The 17,824-nt window shown below is 44.2% G+C and overlaps 1 protein-coding gene across 2 annotated transcripts; it reads right to left on the bottom strand.

The window, feature by feature from the left end:
* Positions 1-2,828: 2,828 nt before the first annotated feature.
* TMEM207 (transmembrane protein 207) lies at positions 2,829-6,824 on the bottom strand. Of its 2 annotated transcripts, none has more exons than XM_015871513.3 (5): positions 6,613-6,824; positions 4,801-4,838; positions 4,431-4,466; positions 3,851-3,990; positions 2,829-2,980 (listed from the first exon to the last, which is right to left on the bottom strand). In XM_015871513.3, the coding sequence occupies exons 1-5, from the start codon at positions 6,685-6,687 to the stop codon at positions 2,835-2,837; spliced, it is 435 nt and encodes a 144-aa protein (XP_015726999.2). In that variant the 5' UTR covers positions 6,688-6,824; the 3' UTR covers positions 2,829-2,834. The 2 variants fall into 2 exon arrangements, with proteins under 2 accessions (XP_015726999.2, XP_015726998.2); XM_015871512.3 differs by having other exon boundaries at positions 4,422-4,466; positions 6,613-6,822.
* Positions 6,825-17,824: the final 11,000 nt, after the last annotated feature.

Here is a 17,824-nt window from a genome sequence, read left to right as displayed (position 1 = left end):
GAGTATTAGGAAAATTTTCTTCCCAGAAAGACTGGTGGTGTACTGGCACGGGCTGCCCAGGGAGGTGGTGGGGTCACTGTCCCTGGAGGTGTTCAAGGGACATGGTTATTATAGGCATGGAGGGGATGGGTTGGATTTGGTGACCTTAAGTGATCTTTTCCAACCTCAATGATTCTGTGATTCTGCCAGAGCACCAAGGAGTAAGGCTACATGCAGGATAAGGGGGGCACCTATTGTGGATCAGCATAAGATTGGTGGGGTTGTCCTGAATACACTTATAGAAGGAGGGAGCTCATTCCTTTCTTTGTTTTCACAGCCAGAAATCCAAAGACCAGGACAGCTCCTCTCATGAGCTGGGCTGTCCTGCCCACTGAGCTATCAGATCTTTCTCAGGGTGCTCCGCTTCCCCACCCCAGGTTGGCTTATTAAAAAAAAATACACCAACTCACCCCAAAACAATCCCACGTGAACCCTTTTCACACACAGCTCCCAGTCCTTAGCAGGCTTGGGAGCTGCCCACGACTCCCGCTGTATTGCAGAAGCGACTTGGTGACAACCAGTACCTCGCTTTACTGGAAACCACTCGTCACAGTTTTGATTGAGTCCTTTCATTTCTTTTTTGCCTGATGAAATCACCCTAGACACGAAGCAGAGCATGCACTACAGCACAGGATCACCAACCTCCTGCCAGCAGAACTCCTGCAAGAGCTGCAGCCGCCTCGGAGCGCTGCTGAAAGTCTCGCTTGCCCTCTGTTGGGTGGTTGGGGAAGGATTCACCTCCTTGGAAACGAACTCAGCTTGCTAGAATTTGTGAAAGAGCGATTCAGAGTGATGGAGGCACTGAACAGAGCTCTCCTTGCTTGTTAGCCTCTCTGGTCACCTGATTAGAAGGTGACATTCAGTGAAATAAGGGGGTGGCAGTGTATTTAGGGGCGAGCAATTAACAAGCAGAGGAGGGCAGTGTTTTATGCAGTGCATATTGCAAACAGCCAGTGGAGTGCACTTCCACCAAAGGGTCACTGCAGCAAATGCCGCGTGGAGGTTGGAAGGAAGCGGCAGCTGATTTAATGCCCACAAGCAGGCTGTGCAAGCTGAAGTGACAAACATAATCAAATCTCATGCTTCAGGGCATAAATTGAAGGGGCTGAGTGGTGGAAGCAGTTATGTGTATAAAAGGTCTGATTGTGAGAGGTGCTAATCACCTGCAGTTCAGCAAGGGAAAGGACACTCAGGGACTGCTCAACTTCTCTGCTGGCTGACTCCCTGCTTGCTAATTTTCCTTATTAATAAACCCTGTAATATTTCAGCCTGTTGGCACAAGCATTCATTTTGCTACAGTAACATTTATTTCCTCTCACACGAGAGTCAAACATTAAAGCCGCTTCTAAAATAAGATTTTATGGAGATAATTTGTAGTGGTGCTGGCAGAGAATTTGTCTCTCAAAATATGCTGTTATTCTTTATCTACCTAAGGTACTTATATAGCCTCATTAGGAGAATATGCAAGCACTTCATAGTCTTAGGTGGATTTATCTTCCCATTTTCCTCCTTGAGCAGGGTAATGGGTACTACTCCCACCCTAAGGCTGGGGAGATGCTCTAGGAGGTAGGCTGTGGGCTTCGATTCATCTTTTGTGGTACCTAAAATGAACCTATGTGCCTGCTATGCTTGCAGTTCTCTGGGCACATGGTAAGTTTAGCGTTTACCTTTGGCTTCTACAGTACAGGGCTCTGAATGCAGCCCCCACTGAGAGATAAGAGGAAAACAGGTCCAACTGACCCCAGCCTTAGTGACCTGCTCATGGAAAATTAAGGAAATCTTTGTCTTCGTTTGGAATCCTGCTAAAGGGGAAATTCTCCATAATTTTAGGAGTAGGTAGGTTATGACACCTAGAAACGGCTTGGGTGTTGTTGATCCTGCTTGGGAAGAGCTTCTTGAGTTTTCTCCCTATCCTGTCTACAGTGGTCACCTCAGAGAAAATAACAGTTTTTATCCTAATAAATACCTGTGACAGACCATCAAATCCCTGTCCCCACAACTTCTGTCCATGGGGAGTGACTGTGTGGGTACTGTGTGGGTCCTGAGCCACACAAGGCCTTTAGGTACAATAGGGTAAGAGTTGTGAATGGGGGTCAGTCATCATTAAATTAAGAATGGCTCAAGTGAGCAAATTCACTTTTTTTTTGTTTGTTTCACAGCTGCCAAGATTTCCACTATAATTCCTATCATTTGCTTTACTTCTCCTGGCTATAAATTTGCTGCCTTCTGCGCTAGATGAATCTGATATGCTGTGCTAAATATTTTAAATGTGGCAAACGATTCTTCATCACAGAGTGGCATGATTGCATTACAATGTATTAGAACAACATGACTTTGCCAGAGGGTGTTTGCTGGCATCGCGCCGAATGAAGGAGGCAGCTGAAGTTTGAGAAGTAACTATCGAGTCATTTATCAACATTCATTCCTAAAACACACGGGGCTGCACCAGCTCGAGAAAAATCTGCGGGCTGAGCCAAAAACACAGATCTTTCATTGAGCTTCTCAAAATTCAAGAGCCCTATCAAAATGTCAGAGTGAGCCCCTGTGACAGATTCAACACACGCTTCTGGCATTTATTGTGTTGCGTTTGGTCTCCCCTTTTAGGCTCATGTGAAATATGTGCTGCTTTTTAGGCTCTTGGCTGATTTTCTCTCAATAATGTAACACGATGGAAGTTCTCTGATGAACCAAGTGGAACAAGAAGTTGGGCACAATGATCCTCATGGGTCCCATCCCACTTGGGATATTCTATGATACTAAGATTCTACAAAATGCAGAAAGACAACATGTGGTGTCTAGAGTTTATTTTCCTTCATTATGTCCTCATAAGATGGAGGCAATTCAGTCCCCCCAGGGCTGAGCTGCAGGGTAGGAGAGGACCTCTCCACATTCATGCAGGCACTTGGAGATCTGGAGAATGGGCAGTGAGGGGCTTCGCTTGCTGGGGAGAAAACAAAGCAGTAAATGCAGAGCAGGCAGAGAAGGACAAGATCCAGGAGAAGAGGGGTGAGCTGGGGACAAGCTGTCAAACAACTCGGAAACAAGAAAGGCATGGGTGTACTTTGTGAATCACAAAGCCTCTCACCACAAACTCCAGATGCAAGAAGTGAGAACTGAGGAATCTGGGTGGGTTTGGGTGGATCCTCCCCGTGGAGATGTTTCTCATGACCACCCAAAAAGCTGGCAGTTCTTCCTCTGGGAAGGGCTTAGCTTAATCACAGAATGAGCTTTATTCCTCTTGGAGAGGCTAGTGCCTGGCCCAGCCTGCTGGCAGTACTCCAGGTCAGATCTGGGTGTTACATAAAGTCCTTATAGCCCCTTCCCCAAATTCTAGATGTTTCTGGGGGAATGTGAGGGTGGTTACTGCAATAAGCAGCATCCACCAAGACTCTTTCCTGACAGATATCAGCCCATTGAGATACTTGCTGGGGTGGCTTATGTTGACCAGGAAGGTGAGAAATTCAAGTCACATATTGGGAAGGGCTGCCAGGTGCCAAGGACAAGGTTCCTCATCCCTCCAGTGTCAGGATGGCCAAGCTCCAGCTTGGCATCTTTGGGACATGTAGACATACAGGGACAGCACTGAGTTCAGCTGCAGTTTTGGATGGGGAAAAAGATGTGGATGTGGCTCACTTAAGCCCTTAATCTATGGTCCAGTCATCAACCCAAGGTGTCCAGCTTGGGCACTACACTGTTCACCCAGATGCAGCCTGGCTGCCACTCACAGCTGTCCACCTTGTGTTGGTTTTTGGATGGAACCAGCAGGTGGGGGACCAGCGGGGTCTTGTAGTAGGCAGGAAGCAGGACTAACCACAGAAAGCATCCGAGCTGCTGAGTGCAAAGACGGCCAGAGTGCGTGGTTGGAGGCTGCTTCTCCGCTTCAGCCAGCACTGCAGGCAGCAGCAGATCCCACAGGAAAGGAGCAGGGCCAGGAGAAACGGTGTCAGGAACCTGAGGCAGAGGCAGTAGCGGGGGGGAACAGTGTCATCACCATCTGTGGGCAGCACCAACAGATGGCTGCGTGTCTTCAAATTAACATATTCATTAATGTATTTTGCAAATAGCTGTTAAATGTTGCATTTTCTCCATCAGTGTGCTGGACATGATCAAAGTCCCAGGAAACCAACATCTCTCAGTGATGAGTGCTGTCTGGAATTCAAGCATTTCTCCCAGAAATCATTCATCAGGTTTGCCCATCTCTGTTGTCAGTGTACAGTGAAGCCATGGATTAATGACTCCCATTAGTCAGTAAAGACAGAATACAGGGACAACCCAGAAGCAATGCTCTCCAGCTATCTGTCTCTCTTAATGCCTTTCTCTCCATATATCCATCACGTAAAATTATTTGCCAGCTTGCTCTCTGGAACAGATCTGAAACTTACCACACGTACCAGCTGCTAAAGTTTTCATCGTTCTGCTTGACGCATCTAACAAGGGAAAATAAAAGGAAGATTCAGTCCAGTGTGTACGGACCAGACAGGCTCCAATGCTTGTCTATCAGCATGAAGAAAAGCATCACCGGTAAGTGCATGATTGAGAACTTTTCCTCCATTGGGGGAGCGTGATCAGAAGCTTAGATGGGATGATGATATACAAAGCAGCATGCAACTGATTTGCCATTCAACACCAGCACCCACCACCTGAGTTTTTGCTGAAATCAGGGGTAAAAAGAGTTGCTGCCTTTCTTTTTCATTTTGGGAAGGAAAGCCATTGCTGTAAGCCTGCAATGGGAGTGGGTGGGAGGCAGAGAGCCACACTCACCTCTCACCAGGCTCACAGTCGAGCTCAGAGTCTGCTGGCTGAAAACATACATGGAAATCAGAGAGGGCAAATCATACTGTTTGTTGTTCTGTTTGAAATCAGTGTAATGACCAATCTTGGAAGGAAGTTGGAAGGAAGAGCAATAGAAGTGCACCTGCATGGGTGAAATCGCTCCTCTCCCTGCTCCCATCCCTGTGTGTCTGTGCTCTGAGCCTGTATTGAAATCAGTTGGTAATCTCCCCAACAGCTCGATAAATTCAATAGTTTGAAGATGAAAGCTAGACCAAGGGGAATGCATTTCCTTTTATGTGAAAAGAGAAGGCTGAGAGCCGTGAGAGGAGCAGTATCAGAGATCTGCTTACAGAGCTGGGCTCCATTCTGCAGAAATGTCAGCTGAAGAATTTCCTGTGCCTAATTGCTGGTTTGCAGCTATTTTCCAGTGGCTAATTGTGAATGTAGCTGTAAATTGGGGCCATTGTGACTGGATGTGTGCTCTGCCTTGCATTTTTCTATTTCTGGATAGTCGTAGTGCATCGTTCTTAGTGTCAGGTTTCAGGTGTATTCACAATTGCAAATATGTGAGCCCAAAACTTGTTCTTTGTGTGTATTTTCTACTCTCTGTTCAAGCAAGTTTACTTTTGCAAGCCTTGTTGACCTTAGCTTCAGTGTCAGATTGTCTAGGCAAAAAGTAACCGGACCTGTTCATCAGCAAGATTAAATATAATTCAATACAATCTTTGGACAATTTGCGTTAGATGTGTTACAACACTTCAAGCTTTGCTACCAAAAAAACCCTTCAGATCAGGCATAGAATTGCAACAACACCGGGAAACAGTAAACAAGATGGAAGAGTTGAGATATATTTCTTGGAAAAATGTATTAACATAATTCATAAAGTGTTATGTTACTTGGATTCTCTTCTTTGCAAGCCTGAAGGATGCAGAGGTTTCTGACTTTGAGTGAAGCTAGAAAGCTCTGTTGGGATTTAGAAATTTGTACTAAGTATGTATATTTGAGAGGTCTCATGTTACATCTCTAATTAACAGGACTTCCTGTGTCTCTGTAAAGAGCAAGAAATCACAGATCTCTATAGCCTGTTTAATCCTGTACACATTGCCTTTCGCTGTAATGGGGGCACAATCAGCCCCTCGTTTCGCCACTGGTCTGTAGGTATAATGAGTCTCTCATTATCTATGGAATTTCACGAGCGGCTGAAACCTGAACGAGGAACAGGGAAAAAGACAGAAGCTTCAAAACGAACTCTTTCAGACGTGTCCTTTGAAAACTGAGCTAATTTGCTGCGTCACACGTGCACCCTGGTGCAGAATATTTTAATTATTTTTTACACTTCAGCTGATTATTAGAATAACAGGTCAAAACCAGACAGCTGATTGCTGCGATTGTGTGTGCCCTGAGTATTCTTCATGGCTGAATGACAACCTCTGCGTTTTCCTTTATCATTCTTCAAACTACTTCAGCCCAGCTACCATCGCATAGTTGAGCTGCAGCAAAGTGCATCTCACTGGGCCAGTAATCCATCAATGCAGCCAAACACCCACTCTTGCTGCTGAAGACTCGTACTCTTCCATTTCAGTAACCATAGAGAGAATAAAAGATTAAGGTATTCAAGCTTTCTCTTCCTTACTTGGAAACGTTGTGAATATTAAACCCACCTCAAATTTACCAGGTTACCCCACCAAGAGAGAAATTGGTTGAAAGAAAAGGATGCTGATTAAACTCAATAAAAATTGAATCATCCCCTAGACAAAACTCCTAACATCTGAACATCTAACAACTGAAGGGTTTTTTTACCTGGAAGAAGATAAAATACAGAACTCCGGCTTCTGTAATCCATGAAGTAAAACACAAAACTCTGGGTCTCTGCATCACTAGCTGGGGAGATGCAGGAAGAGCTTTGTTTGCAGCAGTGATCTGGAGCTTTTAAAACTTCTCTGCACATTGTGCCTTTGGCCACAGAGCACACTACCCAAAGGCTTCACACCCTTTGGAAATTACCGCTAGCCAGGAAACAAACTCAGGGTTTGCATGGGCACACTCTAATAGCTGCTACAAGTTAAATGAACACTAGTTTGAGGTCAACACCTTGCAGGTGTTTTGGCACTTTCATAGGTGTTTACAAATTCCTGTTGCTGAATCTTAGTTCCATATTAACCCATGTCTGTTGTTAGTAGGACCTTCTGCAAATAAAGAATCACCAGATTTTGTGGATATGCTTTCATTACATGATGCCTTTAGCTGCAATTCTGTCATTGCAGGAAAAGAAATGCTGCCTTCAAGCCTCTGTGAGCTGTGCCTCTGACCTCAGCATGAAGGCAGCCCCTATCCAATCCACCTTCACCATCTTCATCACTGCTGAGTGCAGTTGCTGGTGTTGGTTGCAGAAGGGAACGCATCAGGAAAAGACTTACCTAAAGTGTTTTTTGTGAAATACCGAATTTTGTTGCAAGTACCAATTTCATGCTGACTGATAGCTACGCCCAGAACATGTAGTTAAAACTGGGATGGAACACTGAATCTCTGATAACCACAAAACAGGAATGATGCCAGGTTGTTTGGTAGCCAATAATGGGTTGTCACTGAAGCTTACAACCCGTGGCCGAGACACACCATTAGGTACAGCTCTTCCAGGTTTAACACAAAGAGTGTTGCTGTGAATATGTTTAGCAGTCGCTCCAGAAGTTAAGCATTATGTCGTGGTGCCATTACTTCAGTAATAATTGACAGAGCTAAGCTGATCTTGAGATATGTCTCCATGGTTTTTCCTCAGCAAAGAGGTCAAGATGTCTAACCAACTCTGATACGTGTGCTCGAGCCAGGTTTGATATTTATTTTTAGTGCTTTGCATAAAGCCTGGACTTCTCAAACATGCACTTCAGCTCAATGCTAATTCAAGTCAAGCTACTGAAATGATGCCTTCTGAGAAAGCGCCTCTCTTAATGCTGCTAAGAAGATGCGCTACACAATATAATGGTCTGAGAGTGTTGGTGCCCTGTTCAGTCCAGTCCCTTTCAATTTTGTCCAACTTCTTAGCTGTTTTCTAAAAAGAGAAAGACTCCACAGTATAAAAATGTGCAAATCCATGCTGGGAACCTTGTGACTCTTACAATTTCAGGCTTCAAAGAGATCATCCATCAGTGCACTAATTTCAGATTTCTTCCTCTCTCGATTACTTCCCCCCAAAGCTCCCTCCTGCGCTCCAGCGAGATGCCTCTATCTGTGTGCCAATGCTGTTGCACAGAGTGCTTCCAATTTACAGCTACCCAATGCATCATCCACAGTATTTAGAGGGGCAGGTACTACTACGAGCTCTCAGTACTGAAAAGTAATGCATAGCTTCAGTTCTTGGTCTGTTTCTAGGAGAAAAGGGGAAGAACTGCACCAAGACCTGTGGGAAGCTGTGATCCCTCCTACCGACTCCCTGTCATGTCCTCTGCTTTCTGCCATGATGCTGCCTCTGGGGCTTTGCAGTACCAAGAGACTCTTCTTCTGGGTAGCCTTGTGTCTGGGGCTATCTCCAGTCCGAGAGATTTCTCCAGACTTTTTATTATTTACCTTATTAAGGATGTATATACATATGCATTTATCCACCCATACGTATGCATGCTTAGAAAAAAATAATCCCTGCTCCTTTCTCCTCATCCACTTTCTGACAAAAAGTTGGGCATTACCTTCCTCCCCAGCCACTTACCTCACCTAATCAGTGGACTTTGGGGGCTGCTTTCTGATAGGTGTTAACTTGTGGCCATTAGCTTAAAAATCTGTTATTTCTTCATCACCTTACATGGTTGCTAGGTGACAAATCCATCTCTCCACAGCAGCGGGGGCTATTGGAGCATACAGCAATTTATGACTGTCCATTATCTCTTTTGCTTAAAGTGCTTGTGGCTTTTGATGGAGAAAGATGTTCAACTTCAGGATCACCTAAAGGATGATTAGAGTTTCTTCAGAAACTGTCTCTACTGGCTGGCTCTTGCTGAGATCCATGAGAGGGGATGGAAGAGTGGGAGACGGGAGGAATTTGGGAAGGACCATACCTGGCAGGGCCAAGATCAGATTATCAGACTGAATTTCAGGAACTGAGCTCACTCTTGCATGTATGTGCCCTATAAGAGGGGACTTACCTTATTTCTTTGAGTTTCATGATTATTTTCACTAATATTTTTGTCTTGAGATGAACTTGTTGGAAACAAACTGGGGACATCTGGATTCTGCTGAGAGGTGGAGGTGATTTATGAATGAACAGGAGCCCTCCCAGAGCCCTTTAGAGCTGGTAAGCCCAGCTAGCAGTTTAAACCCATTTAAATCTCTTCCTTAGCAGCCTTCAGAGCATTTGGTGTCTGCTAGGGATGCCTTCTGAGAAAGCAAACACCTTGTCGCACTCTGGCCAACCTCCCATTAGGGTCCAGAATGGGGTTATGAATTTTCCAATAAGGAAAGCAAGAAAAGTGAAGCAGAAAAGGGGGAAGTGGATCAGACACAAACACAAAAGGTAGGAAGGATGCAGACCAGGATGGAGAAAACAGAAAAATGAAACGTGATATGCAAGGGAGATGAGGAGAGTCAGGGCAGCCTGGAGTCAACCAACAAGATTTAATTAAGCATGTGTTGGCTGCTTTTTTTTATGTCTTGGTGTTTTCACATCACCACCACAATCAGTTTTTCCTGCAACCCAAGTCTGCTGGGAGCTCTCCCCTCCCTTCTCGGTTTTTCTGCTGTGCTTGGCTTGGTCTTTGCTTTTCCAGCTGTGTTCCTGGTGTCTGGGTTCAGCCAGGCTGCAGTCATCCCTCTCATTCTGCCCTTGGAAGATCTGGAGCTTTTAAATTCAGATTAATCCAAGGGTAACAGGGAAGATCAGGTGATGAACATTGCCTCCCTTTGACAAGAGGATTGAAGGAGCTTTGTTCTGATTCTCACGTAATGAAAGCTGTGAAGAGCTGCTTGCTCCCTACAAACTCACTGAGATAGATAAACCAGAACTAGGGAGAACTGCTTCAGGTGGTGGCCAGTGCCACCACGGGGATGAATGGGAGCAAGCCAGCTACAGATAAATTGAGGCTGGAAGGGCAGGGAAGGTTCACCCAGGCAGAGCAGCGGGGTTGTGCAGCATCTTGTCTGTGGGAGGACTGTGGGATAGAAGTCACTGAGATACCAAAGCAAATATAACCATTTCAGCAGGACTTGATCAGATGAGTCCTTTCCCACTCCACGGAAATCGCCCCAGTTGGTCCTTAGAACCCCAGATCAACATGTACAGAAATCAGCTGAAACTGCCCTGGGCTTCTGTGAGACAGGCAGGATGAACTCTTTACAACACGCCCTGGTAGAGCTGGCACAGCTTGATGTCTTTCAGGAGGATTATAGCTCATTGCTGCTTGCTGATGAATGTGGCCCTTTGTGAGCCTGTGCGGGGGACGTGCTGCACAGGGGGAAGGAAAGACTTCGGGCACTCATTTAAATGAGTGCAAACAAGGACAACGTTGTTCTGCTGCATCCTCCCCAGGAGCAAGGCTTTGCAGGTCACCCTCACATCTGAGTTGCTGCTGTTCCTGCCAGTCCAAAGCAGCCCGGCAGTGTGTCCGAGTGCACCAGCACAGAAGGGGGAGCGATGAAGGATTTTGCCTGGCAGAAAGCTAAGGGAAAAGGAATTTGCTTTTAAGTTCATTATTCAAAAAAGGGATTTCTCCTACAGGTGTGCACATGGTTCAGACAAGGACAAACCTCCATGGAGTCCTCAGATCCTTAATTTGCACTTCTACTGAAAGTCCAAACTAGAAAACAGTCCAAAATATAAAGTTCACTAAACTGTTGCAAGCTACATATTGTTCCAGATACCCCCATTCCAGCCCTATAATGAACACCTGACAAATAAGTACTGCAACAACTGAAATACTGGGCACGCATAAAAGGGTTTAGGCAGGAACTCTTGCTCTGATTTACCAGGGCAAGCAGCCTTTATAAGTGCACCTTTGCAACATGTGTCATATGCATGTTCACAACTCTGGTACTGACTCTAACTGACTCTAACCTATCTCACTATGCCCACTGACCACATCCCTCAGTGCCACGTCTCCACGGTTCATGAACACCTCCAGGGACAGTGACTCCCCCATCTCACTGGGCAGCCTGTGCCACTGCATCACCACTCTTTCTGAGAAGATATTTTTCCTAATATCCAACCTAAAACTCCGTTTTACAGAAGGTGGGAGACTTCAAAACTTGGAATTACGTTCTAAGATCTACTGCAGTTGAGGGAATGAATGGCAGTTTGGTTTCTTTTATTTCTAGCTTGGACATTAGGACCTGAGATAACTCCCAGCTCTGTCACCAGTTTTGCACATTGCCACTTCTGTGTATTGCAGCTCAGCCAGAAACACTTGAGAGACCCTTCTGCCATCTCACTCTCCTTCCCCAGAGTATGACAGAAATCAATTCAAAGGGCTGGATAACACTTGAGACTTGGTAATATAGAAGTAGAAGTGGGGATAAAGTTGATAAAACAAAAAGGAGCTTGAATAAAGAAAAAGATGGAGTATACCAGAAATGAAAACAAAGTAATCACCAGCAGAAATTTCAAGGTTTCTGATGTGAAATTGAGGCTGATTAAGGCTACTTGAATCCCAAAGCCCGCTGCTGTGCCTCTGTGCTCAAACAGGTCCTCTTGCTTTTTCATCAGCTGAAATTGTATTTGTATTTTAAATATTAGAAGTGGTATTTGCATTTAAACTCTTTTTTTTTTCTATTGATTTCTCACTCTCTCTGTTTTTTGGGTTTTTTTCTTCATTTTTGTTACTCTGTTGCCAGGAGAGAAGAAATTACAGTTAAAAAATTAAATGCCTTTTGTATTTTAATCCATGTAATTTACTTAGCTGCTGGAAGTAAAAAGACAAAAGGAGAATAAATTGCTTGAAAGCAGATAGAGGCTTCATTTTCCACTTCTTTTGAGTTACTGATATCACATTGGACACCACATGGGAGGTTTTGGCTGGGAAATTAACATGAGAATATCTGGCACATCCTAAAACACATTTTCAAGTCAATTTTCCAGGCAGAACCACTTAGCAATGAAGGCTGAAATACTTTGTGGCTGCAGGTCATTAGCAGCTGGCACATGCTCTATGTCACTGGGAAAGCCCTCAGTATGAGACTTCACCCTGCAGCGGGGGCTATGTGTGTGCCCTCCAATTAGGATAACTGCTGCCCTTTCAGCCTCATGCTTCCCCATCTCTTCCAGATACCTACTGGTTATTTTCATGGCCATGGCCATGTCCTTCATCTCCAGTTTTTGCCAGGTGTCATTTATGGGCTTATTTAGGGTTGTTGGGAGGTCTTAGCCTGTCCCCAATCCTCTTGAGCAGGGCTTTCAGATCCTCCTTTCTTGCAGGCAGAGCCAGATCAGGACAAGCTGCAACAAAATAGCTGCAAACCCAGAAACAGGGAGGATTTGTATCAGTATTTATGAATTCAAGAAATGCAGCTACAGCAAACCACTCTCCAACTTTCCCCTTGTTGCAGGTAAAAATTCAGATGTTCTGTTTGGAACACGATGAGCTGATGTATGAGGTGTGATGCTGGGACTCACCTTGTGCTCCCTAGGCAAGATTAAGCAGTGTGGGCAGGACTGTAGTGGGGATGCTTTACCTTCTGCCCAGCCATGGACAGGCTTTCTTCATAACCGGTTCCTGGCAAATCATCCCTTGATTTCCTCGCTGACTCCTGGTGCTGCTCTTTGAATTTCCCACTGGCCAAGCAACATCTTCCTAGCAAAGAGAAGGAAGAAACGCCCAGGAAAGCCAAATGTGAAACTGCTGCTGCACCACCTCACCCTCAGCCCCTCCAGCACTCTACAAATATTGGTTGGACACAGTCCTATGAGAGATGAAGAAAATATTTAGCTTATATACCTTTTGGGATGGTTGGGTACAGCGTCCAGAGACTTGGTGGCAGTGCTCAGGCTGGATTGCAGGAGTCTTGAGGCTCAGCATCACACATGAAGCATCACCTCCTGCATACCTGAGTGGCTTTCTAGAGGAACATTTTCTTCTTAGACCTCCTGGCAAAAACCTTAGTGTCGGCTCCTGCTATGGAGGATGTTACACCAAGGACCCAACTCTGCACTGGCCATAGCCAGGGAGAGCAAAGTGGGCCCCAAATGGAGTACAACCATCTGTGAATTTACTATTCCTTCTCAAATGCTAATTAGTTATTTACATAAAACTTTGGAACATTTTAATGAGCTGCGTTAATTTAGAATTCACAGAAAGAGAGCTATAAAAGTCTATTATATGGGATGCTTATTCAAATGAAGCTTGAAATGGCACATGGCAATGTATTCACAAATTTCCTGCCAAAACAGATTTGGAGCAAGGCAGCCGAAGATGGGTATTTCTGCCAGGCTGGGTACAGCTGAGGAGCCAGCCTTGCTCTGGGTGATGGCCCTTTCCCACTTGGGATTTGAACCCAACAGCTCCATGAGCACTCATTTTGTCTCAGCATCACTGTACATGACATATCCTAGGTGGTCTACAGAAGTGGGAGAATGGCCTTAAGCTAATTCCTTCTGGGTGGATACCTGTCAAGAACACAGACCCACTAATAGCAGAGCTGAGTTTATTTCATGGTTGAATTCCCCCATGTCTGGTAAGCTGTGTGCCCTGTTGTAGGGCTATACGTAGTTCTTTTCCTCTCTCCCTCCCTTGATGTCCAAGAAGGGCTAAGCTCACCTTGCAGAGTTTATGGAAGCAGCAGGGCTTCTGTCTTCTCTGCTTGGTCAGCTGTTTCTGGAGTTATGAGCCATCTGCTTCTGTAGTCATGTGTACAGGTTTGAAAGACAGAGATGCAGTGTGGATGGGCACTATAGACAACAAGCCTCCCTCCTGCCGTGCTCCCCTGTACCCACTGTGTGTCCATGCACCACTCCTCTGCCATCCTGCACTGGTGATAAGGCAAAATGTGCTCCTGCCTCAGCTGGACCTTTTTTTTTCTCAAGGCAGGAGGAAAAAGATTTCCTTTCATCGAGTTCTTCCTTTCCCCAGCACTAAATTCAATTAAAGCAAAGCTGCCTGTATGTGGCTAGACTGATAACTCTGTAAATCCATCTGCCTCAAGTTCTTACAGAATCTAAATTACACCATCACCATTAATCCCAAGACAGAGTCATGCACAAACAGCTATATAAAATAAGGGACACTCTGCCCTAGGACTTCTTTTGACAGGGAAAATTGTTTTCTACATAAAATATAACACATGTTATCTCTTGAGGTTAAAGACTTGATTCAATAACCCTAGAATTGCCCCAAGTGTGTTTTTTCTTGGAGACCATCTTCCCTGAAGGACAGTAAGTTCCAGCATCATGTCAGCATGTGATAGGGCAGCAGTCTGCAAGAAGAGCTAAAGGACAACATGGAACAGGGGCAACATTTAAAAGACTACACATAGAGCTCACTAGTGGTGAAATTAAAGCAAGAGAGAGTGACAACCTCTGCGCAATGACATAACAACTGCTCTCTAGGGGATCACAGACAGTGTAGGAGTATTTTTGTGTCATTTACCGAAAACAAATAGAAATGCCAAGAGTAGAAGCGTTGCACTGAAGTAATTCTACTCCACTAAAATCAATGGGTCAACTGAGCTTCGTATCCTTGTTTGGCATCCCATGCCTTTTGCAGACCGTTAAGCAATTAATGCTAGAAAGACCATGCTTTCAAACCAGAAGAGAGGTTTTGTCTGCATATATACCAAGGACGTCTGTCACACCACAGAGGTGTTGGAAAATGTAAGTCACTGCCACTGGTGAGCTAAGATCAAAGATTTGTTGAGAGAGACGAGGAGTGACTCTCAGGAGCAAATAACCTTTTCATTAACCTATGTGTTTTTCTTGCAGAATAAGAAGGAATAAGTCATGCTGCAAAACCTGTTAAGAAGGGGGAATGCATTCATGTCAGTGCTGTCAGGGCAGGCAGATAGAAAAGTCAGCACAGAGATGGAGAAATTCGACTGGATACATATGGGCTAAGTTGGACAAGGCTGCTTCCATTGCCAGTGCTTATGGCTCCAGGAGAAAGGCTTGTGGCATAACCGAAGACTGTGAAGTCCCATGGGAACAGATGTGTTGATTTGGTGGATGTCAGATGGGACTGTTTTTTCATTCTGAAGATAATCTTTTGAAAATCATTGCCATTCTCAAGGCAAAATGTTAAACATTTTGTGGCCAAGAATTTTCTTGATAGAAACAACAGAAAGAAATGAAGCTAGAAGGCAGCAGCAGCCAACTGGCAGGTAGTTCACTGGTGTAAAATACTTTAATCCAACCTTCTAAAGCTCATCAGAAGCTTTTATAGGCAGTGTGTAAATGCCCTGTGAAATACAAGGCTGCTGGATATTATTGAGGACAAGAGCAAAGCGCAGTTCTGAAAAGAGTTGGACATGGTCGTGGAAAAGGAGAATTTACAGAACAAATGCCTGTTTTTTGGAAAGCCTTTCAATGTTGATACATAAAATTGATTCACATTAACAGAGATGAAGAAGAAACATAACTTGAATTTTCTCCCTCCACTTATCTCTGGTCATTGTGAGAACTGGGATGCCAGAACTATGCTCAGCACAGCAATCCCTATTTCCAACGTTAGGCTCCTGCTGTTTATTCAGAGCTCGTCCATTGACCCATATTCCTGTCACAAACTGATGAAGCACACATGTCAGAAGGACTGCCTGAGATGTAAAGCAGTCAGTGAAAAGGAAAAGGCAACTGGAGGGTATAAAACAAGCAGTTTTTTACTAGAGACTTCACGGTGATGGAGCTGGGAGTTATGGCAGGGCAGTGGCACATGTCAGGATAGTCTGAAGGAAATAAATGATTGGAAAGCTCAGCCCAGGGAAAGCATTTGCAGTCCTGCACTGGCTGGGGCACATATCCCTTGCTCTGGGTGTGTAGAGAAAGGAGGCTCCCAGGAAAGGTAGGCTCTGTGTGGGAAGGGAGAGCAGATCTAATTCCATCAGAAAGCAGTTCTGCAAAGCTTGTGATTTTCAGATATTCAGATGCTGAAGAATTGCTCTTGGCAGATAGCAAATGCACATCACATCCTGTAAATCTTTCCTAAAAGGGCATCACAAATTAATCTCTCTGCTGGAGTTCTTTGGGTTTTTTTTTTCTTTTTTTTTTCTTTTTTTTTCTTTTTTTTTCCTCTCTCTCTCTCTCTCTCTCTCTCTCTCTCTTTTTTTTTTTTTTCTGAGCATCATTTATCAACTTAATTTAACATTGCTTCAGTTGCTAAGGAGCCATGATTGGAAACCAGCACCAAACAGGTTTGAACACTAATGCCTGGTCAGCAAATGGGAAAATATTCGAATAATCAAGCTGAAATCTCTTCTCTCCAGCCACGCTGTGCTCAGGGACATGGAAATGCTCCCTGTTATCTATAATAACACTGTTTATTAGTGGAGGGTTGGAGAGAGTAGCAGAATCACAAAAGGTTCAATAAAAGTGACATGCAAATTAATCTCATTAGGCTTGAAATTGAACTGCTTTCCACACTCCTGGCTGAGATAACTCAAGGATACCATAATTACTTGTGTCTCTGTATTGCATTTTGTATCATGATGCCTCTGCTACATACAACAATGCAGTAAATTTCCATCATGGGAAGGGAGACATTTACTTGGTGATAAGTGAAATGATGACTAAAACTTCATGAAGTATTTTGGGGATGGGGTGGTGAGTGGAGATCTTTACTAGGTTATTGAGTCATCACGAACTCCAGAAATGGAGAAATTTTGATCATCTTTGAAAGAATGCACACAATGGAGGCTGTGGGACTGGGCTGAATCCCCATGTAGGGTCGCCCAAAGACATTCAAACTGCCACTGGATGAAGCAAAGCAGAGAGATGGTAGTTTTTCAAGGTGAGTATTTTTCAAAGGAAAACATAAAGAGATGTTTTTAATTAGCTTCTGCAACATAACTAATAAATAAGCAATATAATATCTGTACACAGACACACACACATACACACATGCAATATGAAGAGCTCTTTTTTGCTCATTAATTCTGTTCAGAGGTAGAAAATCGCAGTTGAAAACAATCACTTCTATGTGGAAATACAGAATTTTCTGATTTTTTATTTTTTATTAAGCAGATACTTTGGGGGAAAAAATGGAGAAATAGAGGCCATAATATTTTGTTTCAAAAGGGTGAAAAAGATCAATACTTCCACTGGTTTGGTTCATCTCTAAAGCCTCACATTTCCCAGCCCTTCCAGGTAAAGCCAGCTGGGCAGGTGGGCACGAGCCATCACTCTGCTCACCCCATGGTGGTCACAGGTGGTCCCACATTTGCCCCAGCACTTCCACTTTTCTGTTGTATCTTCAGACCAAATCCTATGAACCTTTAAGCAATAAGCTTTGATCTGACATTGCATAATCTGCTGAGTGTATAGGAATCAGGAAGAACAGACTAATTCTTCTACCAGCAAAACAAGTTCAGTGGTACTGCCTGATAAAATACATAAATTAAAAAATCAGATGTTTCTCCTTTGGAGGGGCAAATGAGATGCTCCTTAACATTTGAAGTGACTTTCAGTCCACGTTTCCTGCTGTTTTTGTGGTCTTTTGCAGCATCCTCTAACTTCATTTTTGATCTTAAACACTGAAGATGGAATCATTTAATGCTCTTGGAAATTTGATCAATCATCTGGTGCTTTTGGAATAAAGCAGTTCGAGGCACTTGCATTTACTAAATATCATTAGGTCATGATGATGAAGTAGCAGTGCTTGTATCCCCCCAGCTTCTTGCAGGGAACACAAGATAGAGTTGTCTCTGTCTCAGCACTTCACAAAGTTCAGCCATGGATACTGTAACACAGCTCAGCAATGGGAGGAGGAAAGCACCGACCTTCCACATTTCTCTAGGCTAGTCTTAAAGGTTAATGGAAAGGGGACAACAGATTTCTTGTGTGTTAGTGCCTTGCATATTAAACCCTGTGTTGAATGCAGGGCTGGAATGTTGCTTG

Source organism: Coturnix japonica, chromosome 12 (assembly GCF_054131305.1).
Source record: "Coturnix japonica strain WE chromosome 12, WE-NBRP24, whole genome shotgun sequence".
In the NCBI taxonomy this organism is placed as follows: domain Eukaryota; kingdom Metazoa; phylum Chordata; class Aves; order Galliformes; family Phasianidae; genus Coturnix; species Coturnix japonica.
Note: the sequence above shows the minus strand (reverse complement) of the source record. Positions and strands in the feature narration are given on the sequence as shown.

Excerpts from the sequence above, each read along its gene's own strand:
- TMEM207 (XM_015871512.3), bottom strand. The coding sequence starts at position 6,687 with ATGCAGAGACCCAGAGTTTTGTGTTTTACTTCATGGATTACAGAAGCC. Across the intron at positions 3,991-4,421 it reads TTTAGCAGCTGGTACGTGTG|GTTCCTGACACCGTTTCTCC; the intron begins GTAAGTTTCAGA and ends CCTCTGCCTCAG. Across the intron at positions 2,981-3,850 it reads CAGCTCGGATGCTTTCTGTG|CAAGCGAAGCCCCTCACTGC; the intron begins GTTAGTCCTGCT and ends TTTTCTCCCCAG.